This window comes from Oncorhynchus mykiss, chromosome 29, assembly GCF_057628025.1.
Source record: "Oncorhynchus mykiss isolate SJ-2025 chromosome 29, ASM5762802v1, whole genome shotgun sequence".
NCBI classification, from domain to species: Eukaryota; Metazoa; Chordata; class Actinopteri; order Salmoniformes; family Salmonidae; genus Oncorhynchus; species Oncorhynchus mykiss.
The window spans coordinates 35,498,024-35,521,500 of NC_143050.1; the positions used below are offsets into that span (position 1 = coordinate 35,498,024).

At 42.3% G+C, this 23,477-nt stretch overlaps 1 protein-coding gene across 1 annotated transcript in view; it reads left to right on the forward strand.

Moving 5' to 3' along the window:
• gfra2b (GDNF family receptor alpha 2b) overlaps window positions 1–23,477 on the forward strand; it is a 77,556-nt gene that overhangs the window by 24,304 nt on the left and 29,775 nt on the right. Inside the window, exon 3 of the mRNA XM_036968151.2 lies at window positions 9,430–9,507. Coding sequence (XP_036824046.2) covers window positions 9,430–9,507 — 78 coding nt within the window. The remainder of the gene's footprint in view (window positions 1–9,429; window positions 9,508–23,477) is intronic.

Below are 23,477 nucleotides of genomic sequence, written 5' to 3' on the forward strand. Positions count from 1 at the left end.
ACAACTGCACCATCTGGTTGCATCACTGCCTGGAATGGGAACTGCTCTTCCTCTGACCGTTAGGCACTACAGAGGGTAGTGCGTATGGCCCAGTACATCACTGGGGCCAAGTTTCCTGCCATCCAGGACCTCTATTCCAGGTGGTGTCGGAGGAAGGCCCTAAAGATTGCCATCCTAGTCATAGACTGTTTTCTCTGCTACCACACAGCAAGCGATACCGGAGCACCAAGTCTAGGTTCAAAAGTTTTTTTAACAGCTTCTATCCTCAAGCCATTTGATTCCTGAACAGCTAATCAAATGCCTACCTAGACTATTTGCATTGTCCCCCCCTCCCCTCCCCTCCCCTCCCCTCGCCCCCTTTTATGCTGCTGCTACTCTCTGTTTATTATCTATGCACTTTAACTTTACCTACATGTACATATTAGCTCAATTTCCTAGACTAACTTGCGCCCCCGCACATTGACTCTATACCGGTACCCCCTGTATATAGTCTCGCTACTGTTCTTTTACTGCTGCTCTTTAATTATTTGTTATTTAAATTTTTACTTATCAATTTTTTTCTTAACACTTTCTTTTCTTAAAACTGCATTGTTGGTTAAGGGCTTGTAAGTAAGCATTTCACTGTTGTCTTTGGGGGATGTGACAAATACAATTTGATTTGGTTTGAGAATTAAATCTATTGGTAAGACCGAGAGCAGACTTTGCAATCCATCGAGTTAAACTCAACCATTACTTCCATGTAATCAACTCTGTTGTCTACTGGCTAACAAGCTTTGCGGCAAAGACCAATTAGTGGATATTGCAACTATTGAATCTGAATCAGGTGAATCGATACGTACTTACCCAAATTGGTACATCTGAACTTAAGCGGGTTTGCTAAAAGTCTTCAATGAAATGGCAAACTGTAGATTTCCGCCTAAATAGACCCAAAAGTAACTGGGGCGGCAGGGTAGCCTAGTGGTTAGAGCATTGGACTAGTAACCAGAAGGTTGCAAGTTCAAACCCCCAAGCTAACAAGGTACAAATCTGTCATTCTGCCCCTGAACATTCTGCCCACTGTTCCTAGGCCGTCATTGAAAATAAGAAGTCTTAACTGACTTGCCTAGTTAAATAAAGGTAAAATAAAAATTGCCATCATGTGTAATTCTATGACTGTGACATGCAAAAACTTGGTATATATGGAATGAATACATCTGGTAGATTATGAAGAAATTATGAGAATATTTTTCATTGACAAGTGAATTATTGACTAGAGCTGGAAACACATCAGATAGCTTCCGCAACATGTGAACAATATCAGAAAAAATGGGATTGATAGACCTTGCAACTAGAAATAAATAATAGTACAACTCTGTACAAAAGCAATAATGGCATTAAAATGAAGAATTGTCTATATATGACAGCAGTCTAAAATAGTCAATTATTTATATGTCAAATACTATGGCAAATGTTTCTTTGTCATCAAAATGGAGGTAGCGCATGATCTCTCTGAAGCAATCCGATGACATGGTTTCTCCAAAGAAAAGTATCCCATGCATGCCTGACCAGAAGCTCCCCATATACACGCTCTTTCGACCAAATTCTCAACGTACATACAGGATTTAAATGAAGGCTTCAGCTCATCAACAGATGACAGTGTCTCCATGCTCTGTGTGTGCCTAAGCCACAGTACAGTCCCTGAATTCTGTAGTATGTCCATGTCACTTAAACAATGAAAGCTAGCGAGTGCATTGCTGATGTTGTTTTTTGCTTGAGAGGTAGGGCCTGCTCTTTCAGTTATGACATTTTGTGCTGATAATCGGCCTGTAGAATGGTCACCGGCTTGTTCTATCTAAACGGTGCCGTCCTTTCCTCTCTCCTGTCTCACCGTTTCATTTGGTGGTGGCAGTGGGCCCCTGCTCACTGTGCATCATCCTGGCTTTTTTGCGCTTAGGTCTCGGAGGTGTCGGTTATTCAGGCTGAGGCTCAGAATTAGAAGAAGAATCCTCAGAGATGTCATGATTCATTTCTTCCCTGCCATCTGAGTCATTTTCGTTCAGATCTTGTAGCAGCGCTAACACAGCATGTGCATCCATTCGTCTTGGTCTTCCTGTCATTGTAAATTACGCAAGCTCTCACTGTGTACTCCTAGTAGGCCAGAATGGACTGATAAAACTGCTTGGATTTCGTGGACGTATAGGGTACATATCATTTTGATATTACAATTAGAATTGATCAATACAATAGAATGGCTCGCCCTGTTCTTCATTCACAATCGTTCCCTTCCACAAACTCATCAACTCACCCATTCTACCCCATTCTACTTTAACTTAATTTACTTCTTCTTTTGTTATGTGTGAAATTAGTTTCAGTATAGTTTAAATTTAGTTTCAAGGCAATTATCGGGGTGACTATCAACTGGGCGCGGCACATTCCACTGTCAGGAGAAGGAGGGGCAACGGGGGAAAATCATTGTTTTAAATGACGTACCCTCATAAAACTGGTTATAGCTCCAGATCGGTTTGTGATATTAATATTCTAACAATGGCAGTGTCTTATATAGACTTATTTGGGAAAAGGCTAGGATGGAGGCAGGCATGACTTTTTATATTTGTGCAACTTAGGTAAGCTATGCCGGCCTATAGAGTCTCCTGGGAAACCCCACTACCAAACCATCCAATGATGGCATTTATACAGAAAATAAATTATCTGGGCTTCCTTAAGGACTAATCTCTATAATATATAAACAACTTTCGGGAAAGCTCATTTTCTGAGCTAGCCATTTAAAAAAAAGTATGGCCACAGATCTAAGTGATTTAACTGTGTCAAGTTCTGACTTTAGTTCTTTTGTAATGTCTTTGTTTTAGTATGGTCAGGGCGTGAGTTGTGTGGGTTGTCTATGTTCGTTTTTCTATGTTGTGTTTTGTGTTTGGCCTGGTATGGTTCTCAATCAGAGGCAGGTGTCGTTAGTTGTCTCTGATTGAGAATCATACTTAGGTAGCCTTTTCCCACCTGTGTTTCGTGGGTGATTATTTTTCTGTTGAGTGTGTTTTGCACCTGACGGAGCTGTTTCGGTTGTGCTTTTTGTTTCTTTGTTTGATAGTGTTCAGTGTAAATAAATAACATGAACAAGTACCACGCTGAGCTTTGGTCCTCACCTTCTTCCACCGACGACCGTTACAAACTGGAACATAATATGGAAAAAAATGACATTGGCATCCCCAAATTTGAACCATCAACTTATGCATGAAAAAAATCACAGCCTGTGTTTAACACGAAGGAAACGTTTCATGATGAAATTGGCCCCAACTGTTCACTGTGTCCCCTAAATCAGGTAGGCACATTCCTTCATATGATGTATGAGTGCCCTCCAGTTAAATGTTTCTGGGGCAAAGTTACAAAATAAATGTTGAAGTGCGTGAATGTAAATATGCATGCATCTTCTATGTTACTTAACGATGATAGCTCCTTGAATCTCTCAAACGAGAGACGATTACTGCCGGCGGGCAGAAACTGCGGCAAAAAAAGGTGATTTTGGTTCTCAGATGGAAATCATCTCACTCGCTCCCAATTTACCGGTGGATAAGGTTTCTACTAGAAGTTAAAACGTTAGAATTTTCGACAGCTAGAATGAATGGTGCTAGTCAAGAAACAATTGAGGCCTGGAAAAATACACTTCTCAGCTAAAGCCGAACACATACAAATAAACTACCTACGCTGAACAAAAATACAAGCGCAAACATGCATGAGTTAATTCAAGGATATCAGTCCATTTAAATATATGAAATAGATTAGGCCCTTTTAATCTATGGATTTCACATGACTGGGAATACAGATATGCATATGTTGGTCACAGAAACTGTATCTTTAAAAAAGGGTGGGGCGTGGATCAGAAAACATGTCAGTATCTGGTGTGACCAACATTTGCCTCATGCACAGTGACAGATCTCCTTCGAATAGAGCTGATCAGGCTGTTGATTGTGGCCTGTGGAATGTCGTCCCACTCCTCTTCAATGGCTGTGCGAAGTTGCTGGATATTGGCGGGAACTGGAACACTCTGTCGTAAACGTCGATCCAGAGCATCCCAAACATGCTCAATGGGTGACATGTCTGGTGAGTACGCATACCATGGAAGAACTGGGACACTTTCAGCTTCCAGGAATTGTGTACAGATCCTTGAGACATGGGGCCATGCTTTATCATGCTGAAACATGAGGTGATGGCGGCAGATGAATGGCACATCAATGGGCCTCTATCTCGTCACGGTGTCTCTGTGCATTCAAATTGCCGTCAATACAATGCAATTGTGTTCATTGTCCATAGATTATGCCTACCTATACCATAACCCCACCGCCACTATGGGAAACTCTGTTCACAACGTTGACATTAGCAAACTGCTCGCCCACATTGGGGAAATGGGGGCGTGGGAGGTTGGGGGTGGAGGCTATGGTGATCATGGTGATCAATGCTTTGTATTTGTGTACTTAAAAAAAAAAATTTCCTTCTTCTTTTTGAGTGGCACTCAACTGGTGGATGTGAACCATGAAATTATATAAACGTGTGTATTGTGTCTGTAGCCCCTCCCCCTCTCCCCAACAAGAAAAATATATGGTCACAAATATATTTATTTTTTATCAGCAGCCAGTCCCAAACAGATCGGTTAATCAGGGTCGGCTATCACAGCCCTTGTTTGTCGGTTCTTTGTGTTAAGTGCTTATTAAACTGACGGGACTGTGGCTTATCCATCGCGTGCGCGCACACACACACACACACACACACACACACACACACACGGCTGAAAGGAACACAGCAGAGCAGGATTCATCAGGTATTGTTCTCTGCAACACATTGGAAAACGAAGAGCAGCCTAGGGATGCCAACAGTTAGCATCCAAGCTAATAAATCAGCTTTCACTCTAATGACTCCGCCATGTAGCATTCAGGCACTCCGGGATTTGGCGATCAAGCTAATCTCTCAGGTTTCTAGTATTGACTCAGGTATTTAGCATGCAGGCTAACACATCAACAAGGATAATTCAGACTAATGGATTACTCATTTAGCATTGACTCAGGTATTTAGCCTACAAGCTAATCACTGGGGTACGTAGCATTCGGGATAATAAATAACTAATTTGCCATTCAGACTAATGAGGGAGCTTAGTGCTGTTCCACTGAGGAATGGCACTGTTGTTCTCTGTTTACTCACTTCATTTTCTGGCATGAAACACACACACACGCCACACACACGCACGCACGCACACACGTACAGTCAAGTAAAAAGAAACAGCTTGTGTGACTCATGAGATGAATGATTAAGCGAATCCAAAGACCGAGTAGGCAGAAAAATAGGGTGTTAGAACATGCATATGTATGTGTGTGTGTCGCTGGTGATTTTAGAGTCTGTGTAGGGCTAGAACAAAACTGTGCACTGTGTGGTGGTGCCTCAGGAGAGAATTGAGAAACAGTGATTTAGTGCTAAGTATGCAACTGAACTAGAGCAGAAAGACCCTTGTGAAAAATAAATGAACTACATATGCAAGAGAAGAACTCACAGCTCGCTCATTAGTGTCCCACCCACACACACACACCGACACACACACACACAGGAACACACATGCACACACAGACAGACAGAGTAGGGTAATTAAAAGTAATTATTCTCAATTCTGCTAGGTCTGTGTGGATCAGTGTTCAGGTTGTTGAGGCAGTTTACTGTTTCACTCATTACAGGATAAACCAAACAAATCTACATCCCTCCCTCCTCTCCCTCAGTAATAATTAAAAAGGGGATGAGGAGGAGGAGTGAAAGATGAGAGGAGGGCTTGAGAGAGGAATGCAGCTAAAGCAGTTTCTCACTCCTCAAATTCAGCTTACTCCACAACACGCATGCAATAACACCCCCCCCCCCCCCCCCCCCCCCGCCCACACACACACACACACACACACACACATACACACACACTACACTAGTGGTTCCCAATCATCGGTACTAGGACTTGAGAAAATACTAATGAGACCATAGGCCTACTGGTACAATGCACATGAGGGGGTACTTCTGGGCAGAGCAAAATTCAGTTGGTGGTACAGTAGCTTCAAGTTTCAAGTTCTAACTAGTATACCATATGTATGGTATACACTGTCCAGCAAAATGCTTACTTGTAGGTTCCTTCTTGCAACAACAATACGAAATAAAATATATTATGAACATAAAGTAAATGGCTCAGTATAATAGAATAAACATTTTAGCATAAAAAGGCACAATTTACAGTACAATATTTACACGTGTTTTGGAGAAGGGGGGATTGGAGGCTAGTGTTTAAGTTGTGCAGTATTTAGCACTAATAATAATAATAACAATAAGAGTCTGGTAGCAGTCGTGGTGTGTGTGTGTAGCATGAGTTTAAATGTGTGCGTGTGTACAGTGCCTTCAGAAAGTATTCACACCCGTTGACTTTTTCTACATTTTGTTGTGTTACAGCCTGAAAGGGAAACTATTGGTAGATGGGTAAAAAAAATTAAAAAAGCAGACATTGAATAACCATTTGAGGAAGTTATTAATTACTCTTTAGATGGTGTATCAATACACCTAGTCATTTGATACAGGCGTCCTTCCTAACTCAGTTGCCGGAGAGGAAGGAAACCACTCAGGTATTTCACCATGTGGTCAATGGTGACTCTAAAACAGTTTAATGGCTGGGATAGGAGAACTGAGGATGGATCAACAACACTGTAGTTACTTCACAATACTAACCAACAGTATCTGACAGAGTGAAAATAATCAAGCCTGTGCAGAATACAAATATTCCAAAACATGAATCATGCTTGCAACATGGTGCTAAACTAATACTGCAAAAAACGTGTCAAAGCAATTCACTTTTTGTCCTGAATACAAAGTGTTATGTTTGGGGCAAATCCAATACAACACATTATTGAGTACCACACTCCATATGGTCAAGCATAGCGGTTGCTGCATCATGTTATGGGAATGCTTGTAATCATGAAGGACTGGGGAGTTTTCCAGGATAAACAAGTAACAGAATGGAGATAGCACAGGCAAAATCCTAGAGGAAAACCTGGTTCAGTCTGCTTTACACCAGACACTGGGAGGTAAATTCACCTTTCAGCAGGAAATAACCTAAAACACAAGGCCAAATCTACAATGCGTCACTGCCTCGTATGGTAACTGCTCGGCCTTCGACCGCAAGGCACAGCAGAGGGTGATGTGTATGGCCCAGTACATCACCGGGGCCAAGCTTCCTACCATCCAGGACCTCTATACCAGGCGGTGTCAGAGGAAGGCCCTAAAAATTGTCAAGTCTCCAGCCACCCTAGTCATAGAATGTTCTCTCTGCTACCGCACGGCAAGCGGTACCGGAGCGCCAAGTCTAGGTCCAAGAGGCTTCCGAACAGCTTCTACCCCCCCCCCCCCCCCCCCCCCCAATACAAATACAATTGGATTTGATTTGACGGTGGAGTTGTTTACCAAGAACACATTGAATGTTCTTGAGTGGCCAAGTTCCAGTTTTGACTTAAATCTGCTTAGCAAGACTTGAAAATGGTTATCTAGCAATGAGCTTGAAGAATTTTAAAAAGAATAATGGACATATTGTACAATCCAGGTGTACAAAGCTCTTACAGACTTACCCAGAAAGACTCATAGCTGTAATCGCTACCAAAGGTGATTCAAACGTAATGACTCAGGGGTGTAACTACTTATGTAAATGAGATATTTCTGTATTTCATTTTCAGTAAATTTGCAAAAATGTATTAAAACATGTCTTTACTTTGACATTAAGGGCTATTGTGTGTAGATTAAAAAATATATTTAATTTTGAATTCAGGCTGTAACAACAACATGTGGAATAAATCAAGGGGTTGGAATACTTTCTGAAGGCACTGTATGTATATGAGCGTGTGTGTGTGTGTGAGTGCATGTGTGCTATGGTGCAGTCAGTGCAGGTGGTCAGTCCAGTTCAAGTGTTCAGTAGTCTGATGGCTTGTAGACCAAAAAAGGTAGGGAGCCACTGCTCTACACACACAAACACCCACGCACACACGCACACACGCACACACGCACACACACACGCACATACGCACACAAAGACACGCACATGAGGATTGTGTATTTCTTCCTCTAGCAAACTGAGCCACTGTAATGTGAAGCATTTTAAGTTTGAACTAACATTGAGTTAATTTGAACTAGAATTGAACTTACATTCAGCTAATGTAGACCTGAACTGAAAATAACATTGACTTGGAGACGTATAAATGCGTAGACCAGGAATGTAATACCCAGGGATGTGGCGGAGGCTAACCTCATAACAATTGTGATGTCGATGTTTATAGTGTTTCCATAACTATAGGGCCAGATTGGCATTGTGAGCATTGGTGTTTTTGTTACCCACTTCATGTCATCATGACGGGTTTTGACTGAGCGTTTTGATGTTAGCCAGGCAGGTGGTCAGCTAATAATATCAGCTCTCTCCTGAGCAATATTTATGAGCACAGAGAAATAGAGAGAGAGACTCATACATGTAATCAGAGGTAGTGTGTTGGAAGCGAAACAGCGACTTTACATAAATTACCCACCTGTAATCTGAACGCCCCCTCAATGAAGTCTCCTCAGGGGTGTGTGTGTGTGTGTGTGTGCGTGTTGGAATGGAGTGTAGCCAAGGTTTGGTGGATTAGCTCTCTGATGAGCAATGGCATTGGTGAGCTGAGCCTTGAAGGAATTGGCAAGGTGAGGTTGGAGGATTGCAATAAAGCTGACCACACACATGCCGGTCAGGTGAGAGGGGAGGGTTGTAGGAGAGGAGAGGTGGAGGGCAAAGGTGAGGAGAGGGGATGATAGAGAAGACAGGATAGGAGAGGATAAGGATTTGATGGAGTAGAAAAGAGATGGGAGGAGAGGGGAGGGGGAGGTTGAGTCAGTAACTGTATGTGTAACTGCAGGTGGAATCAGTCTTACATACAGAAACATTGCTTCAGAGCCTCATAAATAAACATGGAGCCTTGTCACCTGCTTCACTAAACCTCTAAGGTACACACATACACGCACACATGCACACACACACACACACACACACACACACACACACACACACACACACACACACACACACACACACACACACACACACACACACGCACACAAACCCACACACACACGCACAAACATCAAAGTAGCGAGTCACCAGCAGAATGTAATGTGCTTTGTCAGGTCTAGTGTGAATGCTTGATAATGTGTAGTCAACTGTTAAAAGTAAGGCACCATTGTTGCTGGAATTGAAAATGAAATGGTATATGTGTTTTGATTTTATGTTCTAAGAACGGTTTAATGGCTGCTGTCCTGGGTTTCATCTCAATGCTAAAAAGCTCCTAATACCTCTGTTTCTGTGTAACACACACACGCTCGCTCTCTCACACTCACTCATGTTTTTTTGTGTTCCAGGGGAGGACTTCTATGAGCTGTCGCCTTATGAGCTCCACGAATTCTCAGAAGAGTTTAGACACGCCTCCATCATCTCAGGTACCACTGGATGTGTGTGTGTGTCCAGGCAGGTCACACCAGATCGACTTCAGTATTCAACATTTGCCCTGTCCCCCAGGACGTTGGGAGATGCATTCAATACTTTCCAATAGGGGCAACCTGAGCACCTATTACCAATTTGTAGGCTCCTGGCTTGCTAGGGCATTGTGGATGGGGATAGAGGAAGGCCTTTAACTGCACACTCTGGCTCCAAGGAAAGGGAAAGGGGGATAACCTAGTCAGTTGGATAACTGAATACATTCAACTGAAATGTGTCTTCCCCATTTAACCCAACCCTGGGTTCAATCTCAGTGTTAGGCTCTAGATTTGATTTGTTCTGTTTTAAAACTATCCCAAGCCTTAACCCTTACCTTAACCAGTCAGAATGAATGCCTAAACTTAACTGTCGAAATTTGACATTTTATCCCCCACCTTGGACAAATGTTGAATACTGAAGTTAGACCATGATACCTTGTTGCTATGTCTGTTAAGGTAACAGGGTTGGTGTATGTCGGCCTGTTTCTGATACGGAGGGGCTACTTAGAATACAAATCTCCTCGGTTGATTGAGATGAATGAACAGAAGCTATTTTGTGTGTGTGTGTGTGTGTGTGTGTGTGTGTGTGTGTGTGTGTGTGTGTGTGTGTGTGTGTGTGTAACTGAAGCTATCCTCCATCCCCGCATGAAAAGCTATTTTCTTTCCAATTTCCTTTTGCACCAGTTCACATTTCTCATTATTTAAAGCACTGAGAAGTCATCTGCAGCTTCTCTAGGAGACATACGAGCTTCACTATAGAAGAAATTACATCCACCACACACACACATTCCACCATTTCTTGGTATATGTGGAAGAGAGAGTGTTTATATTTTATATAATTTGTGTATTCCCTCTCAGTTCATCAAAGATAAACACTCTATCTGACGATTGATCATACTTCATTTGAACTCTCTCTCTGTTTCGGTATTTCACACAGACTCCTGAGCCTTTAGGGCAGGATTCAATCCGTATCGCGGAAGATCCACGTTAAAATGTAAATGTACGTTTCGATATGCTGGGAATGCAGTCCGCGGGAGGATTGCCTATAATTGTCAGTCGCGCTACAAAGAGGATCTTCAGAGCTACAGATTGCATTGAGCCCTTAAAGCAGCAATCTGCAGTTCAAACAATAGCAAAGCAGACACCCTGCCACTGATTTAGTAAACAGCTGAGGGATGGGGCTGAAGAAATTTAACCACTTTCAAATTCATGGTCAAAGCTATGGATACAAGGACTGACCATCAATCATTTCACAATTATAGTTGTAAACATGTTTTGAGGCTACAAAGTGTGTTCACATTCACACTGTTTTACAAACAATGGAGTAAAACAAACATAGTTTGGGTTCTGACGGGGTACGACTGTTCAACTAAGCTCATGAGTTATATTCTTCAAGAATCAATGGATAGATATTATTAATTTAAAGGGGAATTTCACCCTGGGGACCCTGTTTTTTAATCATGTCCAAGTCAGTGAGATGTGTTTCACACATACAGTACCAGTCCAAAATTTGGACACACCTAATCCTTCCATGGTTTTTCTTTATTTGTACTATTTTCTACATTGTAGAATTATAATAAAGACATCACAACTACGAAATAACACGGTTTACCAGCAAATGTTAGCACACGACAGGCTAGCTAGTTAGCCTGGTGCTTGTTAACTTGCTATGTGCCAAGCTTTCACATTTGTAACTTGTTAGCAAACATGTAACACCAGGAAATGTAAATCATAACTGACGAGGGTTGACATTTTAAATTATGATGTCAATTGGATGCAAAATTTCGCAAAATTATAGGTATGATGCAAGATAAGATCCCCCCCCCCCCCCCCCCATCCATTGACTTTGACAGGTAATTCTTGTCTATAGTAACCCTTGGAAGGTTTTGTTGTTGTTGTTGTAGTAATGTCTTTGTGTTGTGTTTTGAGAATCTTCAGAGAGAAAAATTAGATGGTTGAGTAATTACTGTTGTAGTCTTGATTTTATACTTTTCAGTGTACCTCGTGCTCGTGTACCCAAAATGCAGCTACTTTGTGGTGTATTTCAGCAGGACACTGTGGAAGGATTACAGATAACCCGAGTTTTCCAAAGACAAAAGGTAAATAGAGAAAAGGGGTAGCCTAAATTGATAACGTGGTCTGTAAGGTACTCTGTGGTCCTCAGACTACCTCTAACCACATAACACAAACCCATACGAACATTACCCAATTCATCTTTATGTCATGCTCAGTAGCAGTGCGTGGGTAAAATCACTGGGGAAGCCAGAAAAAAAGAGCCATATTACAAACTGTGTTGTGATAATTGCGTTGTTTGCTCTGTAACCTGTTAGTTCATATGCCTTGCCGTCATGACATATGGGCCTAAGGCAGAGACAATAAGAAGACACAGTGGCAGAATAAATTCACCCACACCTTTGTTTCATCACAAAACCGGGGAGCAACCTCTGTCCAGTGGAATCCACAAAGCATATCGCATGAAACAAACAGTTACGTGACCTACAGCACGGTCAATCAAGTTAATGTTACTTACATTTTTGGACTACTAAACGATTATTGATTTAGAACACCGGAAAAATATTTGGCTGTCCATGTTACTGATGTGTGTGTGTGTGTGTGTAAGTACAAAAAACATGTTGACTCACCCTACTTGTAGAGAAACGCTAATGCCATCCTCCTCTCTTTCCTGTTGCCAAAACGGTCTATGACTTTGTCATACAGTACACACTTTTAGTTTGTTGTCGTAGGTTGCATGGCTAAAACACTTGCTCGTTAGCCTAACATGCTTTCGATGAGCAAGTGTAACAGTATAACTTTACTGTCAACAACAGTCACCCACGAAGCATCGCTACCCATCGCTCCACAAAAGCCACCGCTCTTGCAAAGCAAGGGGAGCTACTACTTCAAGGTCTCAGAGCAAGTGACGTCACCGATTGAAACGCTATTCAGCGCGCACCACCGCTAACTAGCTAGCCGTTTCACATCCGTTACACAAGCTCGTTAAAATTAGCATACTATATTTAGCTACATTTTGAACTTCCTTCCTCTCAGGCCAGGGGCACAATGTATGAATTTACGTTTGGAACAAAATCGCTGTTATAATTGTTGGCCAGTACGAAGAATTAAGTGAAACCACAAGTCCAAATCCCCATCTCCAGCCATAGCTAACTTAGGAAAGGGACAATTTTAGCTAGCTAGCCACCGGAGAACAACAACTGGCAGCAAGATTGCTAGCCAACTGAGAACCAACTAACTAACCAACCAAAGATTATTTATACACATTCATCATTGCTACCAACACACTTAGAGTGAGTTAGCTATATTGGCAACTCTATTTTTTAGTAACATAGTGTTTTCCAGACAAGAGTGTAATCGATGGATACCAGATTTAGCTGCATATTTGCTGATATCTGTTGTGCTGTACAGAAACCCAGCCTAAAACCCCAAACAGCAAGCAATGCAGGTGTAGAAGCACGGTGGCTAGGAAAAACTCCCTAGAAAGGCCAAAACCTAGGAAGAAACCTAGAGAGGAACCAGGCTATGAGGGGTGGCCAGTCCTCTTCTGGTTGTGCTGGGTGGAGATTATAACAGAACATGGCCAAGATGTTCAAATGTTCATAAATAACCAGCATGGTCAAATAACAATAATCACAGTAGTTGTCGAGGGTGGAACAAGTCAGCACCTCAGGAGTAAATGTCAGTTGGCTTTTCATAGCTGATCATTAAGAGTATCTCTACCAATCCTGCTGTCTCTAGAGAGTTGAAAACAGCAGGTCTGGGACAGGTAGCACATCCGGTGAACAGGTCAGTGTTCCATAGCCGCATGCAGAACAGCTGAAAATGGAGCAGCACCATGACCAGGTGGACTGTCGTCATGTCAAGTAGTCCTGAGGTATGGTCCTAGGGCTCAGGTCCTCCGAGAGAGAGAAAGAAAGAAAGAGAGAAAGAAAGAGAGAATTATAGAGAGCATACTTAAATTCACACAGGACACCGGATAAGACAGGAGAAGTACTCCAGATATAACAGACTGACCCTAGCCCCCCGACACATAAACTACTGCATCATAAATACTGGAGGCTGAGACAGGAGAGGTCAGGAGACACTGTGGCCCCATCCGATGATACCCCCGGACAGGGCCAAATAGGCAGGATATAACCCCACCCACTTTGCCAAAGCACAACCCCCACACCACTAGAGGGATATCTTCAACCACCAACTTACCATCCTGAGACAAGGCCGAGTATAGCCCACAAAGATCTCCGCCACGGCACAACCCAAGGGGGGAGGGGAGGGGGGGGGGGGGGCAACCCAGACAGGATGATCACATCAGTGACTCAACCCACTCAAGTGACGCACCCCTCCTAGGGACGGCATGGAAGAGCACCAGTAAGCCAGTGACTCAGCCCCTGTAATGGGGTTAGAGGCAGAGAATCCCAGTGGAGAGAGGGGAACTGGCCAGGCAGAGACAGCAAGGGCGGTTATTTGCTCCAGAGCCTTTCCGTTCACCTTCACACTCCTGGGTCAGACTAAACTTAATCATATGACCTACTGAATAGATGAGTCTTCAGTAAAGACTTAAAGGTTGAGACCGAGTCTGCCTCTCTCACATGGGTAGGCAGACCATTCCGTAAAGATTTAGCTCTATAGGAGAAAACCCTGCCTCCAGCTGTTTGCTTAGAAATTCTAGGGACAATTAGTAGGCCTGCGTCTTGTGACCGTAGCGTATGTGTAGGTATGTACGGCAGGACCAAATCGGAAAGAAAGGTAGGAGCAAGCCCATGTAATGCTTTGTAGGTTAGCAGTAAAACCTTGAAATCAGCCCTTGCCTTAACAGGAAGCCAGTGTAGGGAGGCTAGCACTGGAGTAATATGATCACATGTTTTGGTTCTAGTCAGGATTCTAGCAGCTGTATTTTTGCACTAACTGAAGTTTATTTGGTGCTTTATCCGGGTAGCTGGAAAGTAGAGCATTGCAGTGGTCTAACCTAGAGGTAACAAAAGCATGGATTCATTTTTCTGCATAATTTTTGGACAGAAAGTTTCTGATTTTTGCAATGTTACGTAGATGGAAAAAAGCTGTCCTTGAAACACTCTTGATATGTTCGTCAAAAAATAACCAGAAACTGGTAGCTACCATGGCATACCCAGTTAGCAATGATCACTCGGGAGGCCGCCATCCTTCCAGAGTGGTCAAGTGCCATGCGACAGCTTTTTGCCCATCGCCTCATTCATGGGGCACCCGCGATAGGCTGCCGTGCTCTTGCTGTTAACATGGCGTTTTCCCCTCACACAACCTACCGGCCTTTCACCCACCCTTCTCCCGACCGGCGACACAACAGATGCAAGTCCGAAGCGGGATGCTTTTTCAGCGACAAGCCAACGGCATGCCCTACTCCCTGTCGCCACTTATTTACGTAAAATATATTTATTGATTTTTATTATTTACGATTCATTGGATGCTATGGCCATTTGAAAAAGGTTTTTGGGAAAAGTACTGTAAATGATTATGTGCAAAACATATCATAACACAAAGTCCACTGGATCCACTGGTGACAACAAATCAAATGTACTTGCAGGCTTCTCACACAATGCAATGGCGACAAAAGCGACAAAGTAATCAAATAAGTGACACAGTCAATATACAGCATAACATACAAAAGAAACATAAAAAGACTCAACTAAATCAAGTACAAGAGGCATGCAGATAATAGAAAATAAGAACTACAAATAAGATTTTTTTTTTTTTAGATAGCCTACAGGGATAGACAGTAGTACGGACATTGTTTGCCCATGTGCATAGTGAGTGACAGAAGGTACAGTACCGTAGCAGCATATAAACAATACTAGTGCAGTAAGGTGACATAACAATTTCATTGGTCCGGTAGACAAATTGTATTTGAATGTGTACAGAATATAAATAAATGGTAAGTGTTCCGTAGTCCAGGATTCAGCTGTTGGAACAGTCTTGTGGCTTGGGTGTAGAAGCTGGCTACGAGACAGGTGGTCTGAGACCTGATGTTGACCCTCACTGCAGCGGATCCCTCTCCCTTGTGCGCCGCCTTCTCCCACCATCGGATGACCTGAATCTGAATTGCCTCATCTGTGGCATCCTGGTTTGTTCCGAATGGCTCGTATACACAGAAAGAACATTTGAATCGCACATAATCTTACACATGAGTTTAAGAAATTACTTAAAAGTAGAGAAAATTAGGGGAACACTTTTAATAAATATCAACACATACTGTGAGGAATGGTCTTTAAACAGGCCTTATCCTGGGCGGCAGGTAGCCTAGCGGCCAGTAACGGAAAGGTTGCTGGATCAATTTCCAAGCTGACAAGGTAAGAATCTGTCATTCTGCCCCTGAACAAGACAGTTAACCAACTGTTCCCCGGTAGGCCGTTATTGTAAATAAGAATTTGTCCTTAACTGCCATGTCTAGTTAAATAAAGGTTACATTTTTTTTAACAGCAGAGGTGGAGATGGCAATAGTGGCGATAGTGTATTATTTGTTCAGCATTTCGAAATGTTTGGTGGTGATAAGTTAAAAAAATAAACGGCCTCTCACTGTCAACTGCATTTATTTTCAGCAAACCATGTCCATGTGTAAATATTTGTATGAACATAACAAGATTCAACAACTGAGACGTAAACTGAACAAGTTCCACAGACATGTGACTAACAGAAATTGAATAATGTGTCCCTGAACAAAGCGGGGGTCAAAATAAAATGGCAGAACACTGACATTCCTGTCTTGCAGGGAATCATGCACAGAATGAGGTGTATGGCTGGTGGTATTGTCATGCTGGAGAGTCATGTCTGGATGAGCCTGCAGGAAGGGGATCACATGAGGGAGGAGGATGTCTTCCCTGTAACACACAGCGTTGAGATTGCCTGCAATGACAAGAAGCTCAGCCCATTGATGCTGTGACACACCGCCCCAGACCATGACCCGCTCCAGAGTACAGGCCTCGGTGTAACGCTCATTCCTTCGATGATAAACGTGAATCTGACCATCATCCCTGGTGAGACAAAACTGTGACTTGTCAGTGAAGAGCACTTTTTGGCAGTCCTGTCTGGTCCAGCACTGGTGGGTTTGTGCCCATTGGCGACGTGGTTGCTGTTGTGTGTTGAGGACCTGGCGACGTTGTTGTTGTGTGTTGAGGACCTGGCGACGTTGTTGCTGTTGTATGGTGAGGACCTGCCTTACAACAGGCCTACAAGCCCTCAGTCCAGCCTCTCTTAGCCTATTGCGGACAGTCTGAGCACTGATTGTGCGTTCCTAGTATAACTCGGGCAGTTGTTGTTGCCATCCTGTACCTGTCCCGCAGGTGTGATGTTCGGATGTACCGATCCTGTGCAGGTGTTGTTACACGTGGTCTGCCACTGCGAGGATGATCAGTTGTCCTTCCTGTCTCCCTGTAGCGCTGTCTTAGGCATCTCACAGTACGGACATTGCAATTTATTTCCCTGGCCACATCTGCAGTCCTCATGCCTCCTTGCAGCATGCCAAAGGCACATTCACGCAGATGAGCAGGGACCCTGAGCATCTTTCTTGTGGTGTTTTCAGGGTCAGTAGAAAGGCTTCTTTAGTGTCCTAAGTTTTCATAACTGTGACCTTAATTGCCTACCGTCTGTAAGCTGTTAGTTCATTAATAGTTTATGGTTCATTGAACAAGCATGGGAAACAGTATTTAAACCCTTTACAATGAAGATCTGTGAAGTTATTTGGATTTTAACTAATTAACTTTGAAAGACAGGGTCTTGAAAAAGAGACATTTATTTTTTTGCTGAGTTTACAAACAATTACATCTGTTCTTTAGTTTCAAAAGCCTGTGCATTTTTTTCCCTAAAATTCACAATCGCCATTCTTCTTGCTCCTAGCCGAGAATGGTAACTTTCTGTTGGTTGCTGTATGGCATCAGTGGATACTCAGACTGCTCTCAGGGCAGATCTGACGGTTTTGACTACCCTATGAAAAGGGTTGGCTAAAATGCTAAAATTGTCCCTGATGCACCAAAAAACAATCTAGCTACAACCAGGCTTGCGCTGATAACAATTTGTTTCCACTAATGTGATTCTGCTTTGAAGTTGGACTCTTCAACTTCTTCTGTAGTGGTTAATTATAAGATCGGACCCTTTTTTCCCGCCTAAAATGACATACCCAAATCTAACTGCCTGTATCCAACCACCTGAAGCAAGGATATGCATATTCTTGATACCATTTGAAAGAAACACTTTGTGGAAATGTGAAATGAATGTAGGAGAATATAACACATTAAATATGGTAGAAGACAAAACAAAGAAAAGACATGCATTCCATCATCTTTGAAATGCAAGAGAAAGGCCAATATAGGACTCTAGGCACAATTTAGATTTTGGCCACTAAATGGCAGTAGTGTATGTACAAAGTTTTAGACTGATCCAATGAACCATTGCATTTATGTTCAAAATGTTGTATCAAGACTGCCCAAATGTACCTAATTGGTTTATAAATACATTTTCAAGTTCATAACTGTGCACTCTCCTCAAACAATAGCATGGTATTATTTCACTGTAATAGTTACTGTAAATAGGACAGTGCAGTTAGATTAACAAGAATTTAAGCTTTCTGCCCATATAAGATATGCCTATGTCCTGGGAAATGTTCTTGTTACTTACATCCTCATGCTATTCACGTTAGCTCAACAGTCCCGTGGGGGGACACCAATCCTGAGGTGCCACCACCTACTGTACATAGTGTGGACCTCTCTATTTTCAGGATTGAGAGTATGAGTCAGATTGTACCCTCCAGTATATCATAAACCTTAATGCATATAACATTACTTTGGCAAAGGAGGGTAAAAAGTGGGTATATTAAGTTAATTCTCCACTATTATTGGTCACAGTTCAAAGTCTTAACATCCTCCCAATTAAATGGCTATGGATTCCAACACTTTAGCAATGCTTCTTTCTATTATTTCAGTGAAGTCTGCAACTATGGATTGGACAATATCCATGTATGACAGTGCAACATCTGAACAGGTCCACCATTTGACAAAGATGACGAAGAAGCAAACAACAACGAGATGCTACAATTCAAGTTCTGTCAATGATTTTGATTTTATGTTATTGGTGAGATGCCAAATCGGCTTCCGTGTACAATTTTTTGGGGTGAGCCAGGACCATTCACAGTTGAGCTTACTCAGTTTAGCTCAGCACTGATTGGCTATTATTGTATTCAAAAAAATATCAAGGGAGGCCAAATGCTTGCTTGCTTGCTGGCTTCCCTTGCATTTAATTCTATGGGCAGCAACGATGTCAATACTCTGTTTGGCCAGATAGCATCAGAAAGATGAGCTACTGTTCACATAGAGACAGAGGGGCACTGTTTCGCTTGATTGGATGCTTCCATCGGTGAGATACATTCAGCCTCTTGCGAATTGAAGGAAAATTATGAAATGAAGAGAAACAAATGGTAAAATTCAATGTATTTTTTTTATTGGTATTTTTTAATTTTGGGGGACAAAATGGCATCCATGAATAGACACCACTGGTCATGCTTACTGTAAATTGAGCTATCTTAGCCATCAGCTTGTAAATATTTTTGCTAAAATTACCTTCACCTTGTGCAGAGCTAAGGGTTGGAAGCAAATACTGGTGGAAACAGATTCTGTACCACCTACAGCAAAATACACAATTTAACCACCCCACTAATTGTATCGATCTCTATTAGACTGGCTAGCGTAGCACACCTAACATGGACATTTCAATTGTCTATTTTCTGACCATGGCCTCATTCCCGCGATAGGCTGCAGTGCTCCTGCCGTTAATGCCCTCACACAGCCCACCCGCCTTTGATAGTCATCAACGGTTTTATTCAAGTGGGTGAGGCAGTTTAGGGAGTGGCATCTCTTAACAAAGCAAAAACGTTTATTGCTACAAAGGAACAGTTGGTATTGCCTTGAAAATATAGTAATTAAATCAATGGCAAAATGTAGGCTGTTTTGGGGCTTAATCAATATATCATGAATTAACTTAAACTGAAAATTATTAAGGGTATCCTCTGTTTTTAAATGCACTATGTCCAGATGTGTGGTTGTATTGTGTTTTTACAGTTGGCAAATAAATCGAATCAAATTAAAATGACAACAAATGTAAGGTATTTATAGAAACAACAAAAAACTGCCTGCAGCCTCTGGCTGGCTGTGGTTAGCTGGAAGGTGGCAGGCCCAATTTGAGATTACAGAAATTCCTTGCTATTGTCTTTCAAATTCACTCATGGCTAGATGGCTGGCCGAAGGCTTATGTCTGTCCTCTGAGTGGAGGCTAAATGACAGCGATTCAAAATCAGCCTGCCAAGGGTTTATAGCTGTCCTATGAGTGGGGGCTCCCCGCCAGAGATGCAAATCACGTCTTAAAACAGAAAACTCTGTTGGTGGTAGGAATTTATAGCCTTGGTCATACAGTAGGGAAAATAGCAACTCTTTTGCTGTCTGGGTAGGCTAAATTGATTGACAGTGTGTATCCAAAAGACGGCTATATGATAAACTGATGGCTTTCAGAGTTCAATCCAGCACTGTAGCTAGCTAGCTAACATTAGGTTACCTCTAATCGAGAATATTCAATTTTGTTGCGAAGGGGGAAAAAACGATGGTATCGCATCACTTCTCAGCTGGCGTCAAAGTGTATTCCCAGTCAGTTCAGCCTGCAAATCCCTCTGATCATTTTTGTAAGCATCCTTCTTCATCGCTGCAAGCCACTGGCAGCATCGTGGTTCATCTCCGGTATGTAGAACGGTGAAAGATAACTCCTTTTTGTGCTTGTTTGTAATTAGCACAGAACACCACACGGGCATGATGACAAACGTTAGTGAAAAACAAACCTAATTATGCATGGTGTGGATCATTTTGATGTCTATGACAAAAACTTTAATAACATAGTATGCAGTGACAGAGCCAGGATGAAATGTCCCTTTAAGTGTCTAAAAATGTATATAGCAAGTGCAGATTGCCCCCTTAAATGTCAGAAGACTCCAACAGCGCAATGTGTGTGTTTGTATATGTGTACGTGTAAGCCGGTGTGTGTGTGTGAGTGTATGTACTTGTGTGTGTGTGTTTGTTGTTTAGAGTGAGGTGATGAGCTTACAGACAGAGATAAAAGGATCCTATCTGTCTGATTGGATTTATAATGACCTCATGTGAAGATGCCCACTCAACCCTAGATAGTACACTATCCACTCACCATGCAGAGATCGGCAACTGACAAAGAGACAGCGAGAGGAGAGGAGAGAGGGGAAAGACGGATGGGAAGACAGGAGAGAGAAAGAGCTGAAAGACAGAGAGATAAAGAGCTGAAAGACAAAGAGAGATAGGGAGAGAGTGAAAGAGAGAGGGATGAGGCAACAAGAGTGGGAGAAGGATGCAGAGCTAGAGAGAGACAGATTGGGAGGGAGAGAGGGAGGGAGGGAGGGAGCGGAAGATAAGAGTATGATATAGAGGAGTGTTAAATAGCATGTGCAGAAGAAAGAGGAAGAAAGAAGAGTGGAACATTAAAGGATGTCTTAGACAAGACTGTTACCAATCGATTGGAGGGAAAGGCTAAGCGTGACAGAGAGAGAGAGAGAGAGAGAGAGAGAGAGAGAAAGAGGGGGTGTGTGTGCATGTGTGTGCGTGACAAAGGACATTTGAGGAGACAGCGGAGAGACAATCACCAACGAGCACACTTCTTTATCCAAAACACTGAGACGCATCAATATAGACAGCTCTGATGCAAATATGTGTGTGAAAGAGAGGGAGAGAAAGTGTGTATGTATGTGTGTGCAGTTGTGTTTGTGTTTATGCATAACTATTTCTCAGAAGAGAGCTGTTTTTCCTGTTGGTGTTGGGACAGTGTTGGGACGAGCGCCAGACAACCCTATAATATAAGCCTACACATTTTATTTTTATTCAACCTTTATTTTAAGCGGGAAGACAATTATTGAAATGTGCCCTGTATATCCGACATAAATATACTATCCACACTCACCACACACACACAAATCATCTATATATACAAAAGTATGTGGACATCCCTTCAAATTAGTGGATTTGGCTATTTCAGTTACACCGGTTTCTGACAGGTGTATAAAATCAAGCACACAGTCATGCAATCTCCATAGACAAACATTGGCAGTAGAATCGTCCTACTAAAGAGCTCAATGACTGTCAACGTGGCACCGTCATAGGATGCCACCTTTCCAACAAGTCAGTTTGTCAAATATCTGCCCTACCAGAGCTGCACCGGTCAACTGTAAGTGTTGTTGTGAAGTGGAAACGTCGAGGAGCAACAATTGCTCGTTAAAATCTTCTGTTCTCCGTTGCAACACTCACTACCGAGTTTAAAATTGCCTCTGGAAGCAAGAGCTGTTTATCGGGAGCTTCATGGAATGAGTTTCCATGGCCGAGCAGCCGCACACAAGCCTAAGATAAAAAAGCAAAGCCACACGTCATATGGAGTGGTGTAAAGCTCACTTCCATTGGACTCTAGAGCAGTGGAAACACCTTCTCTGAAGTGATGAATCATGCTTCATCCTATAGCAGTCCAGTGAAGGGAAATCTTAACAATACAGCATACAATGACATTCTAGACGATTCTGTGCTTCCAACTTTGTAGCAACAGTTTGGGGAAGGCCCTTTCCTGTTTCAGTATTTCAACACCCCCGTGCAAAGAGAGGTCCATACAGAAATGGTTGTAGAGATCGATATGGAAGAACTTGACTGGCCTACACAGAGCCCTGACCTCAACCCCATCGAACACCTTTGGGATGAATTGGAACGCCGACTGTGAGCCAGGCCTAATCGCCCAACATCAGTGACCGACCTCACGAATGCTCTTGTAGCTGAAGGGAAGCAAGTAATTGCAGCAATGTTCCAACATCTAGTGGAAAGCCTTCCTGTTATTACAGCAAAGGGGGGACCAACTCCATATTATTGCCCATGATATTGGAATGAAATGTTTGACGAGCAGGTGTCCACATACTTTTGGTCATTTAGTGTGTGTGTATGCAGATATACATATATACTTATGTGTGTGTAGTAAACTTAGAAATAGTTTTTTACATTGGATAGAGACTAGAAAATGGTATATCATTCACTGCAGTTGAGGAACAATGGTAAAGTGATTCTGCTTTGAAAGTTGATTAACTTGTAACCCCACTTTTGAGAAAATGACCCTTGAATGTTTTGGTACACCTACTGGAGAGCTCTTCTTTCACACCCTCTTAAGCCTTAGCCCCACGCATCACTTTAAGGATTCACATGTGAGGCCATGTGCTAAACAGAGTGAGTAGTGTAGTAATCAACCAAATATTTCAAGACAAAAGTAGTAACCTACAATAAGGAAAAACTCCAGGTAAAAATACACTTAATCTAGTCCTTGGCCTATATCCTAAAAGAAAATGGATTTCTGATTCAAATAATATTACCACACAGATCATACACGTAACATTAGCTAGCTAGCTAGCCAACAGTACTCTGGGGCGGCAGCGTAGCCTAGTGGTTAGAGCATTGGCCTAGTAACCAAAAGGTTGTTAGATCAAATCCCTAAGCTGACAAGACACAAATCTCTCATTCTGCCCCTGAACAAGGCAGTTAACCCACTGTTCCTAGGCCATCATTTAAAATAAGAATTGGTTCTTAACTGACTTGCCTAGTTAAATAAAAGTAAAAAAAAAACAACTTATAAAATAAGAAACATTTTGTTCAAACATCTTGTTTGGCCAGCATTGTGTCAAGTCACTCCAGTTCACACCCATAACTTTTTCCAACTAATCTGTCCATACCGCCTGCTAAATTTAGGACATCAATGTTGTTAAGAAAAGTAGCTAAACTTTTGTAGTTCTTGATGGCTTACGTTACATCTTCCAAAAATGGCACAGAAGAAAGGACTATCAACACATACTGAGCAGCTCACGTTATAGA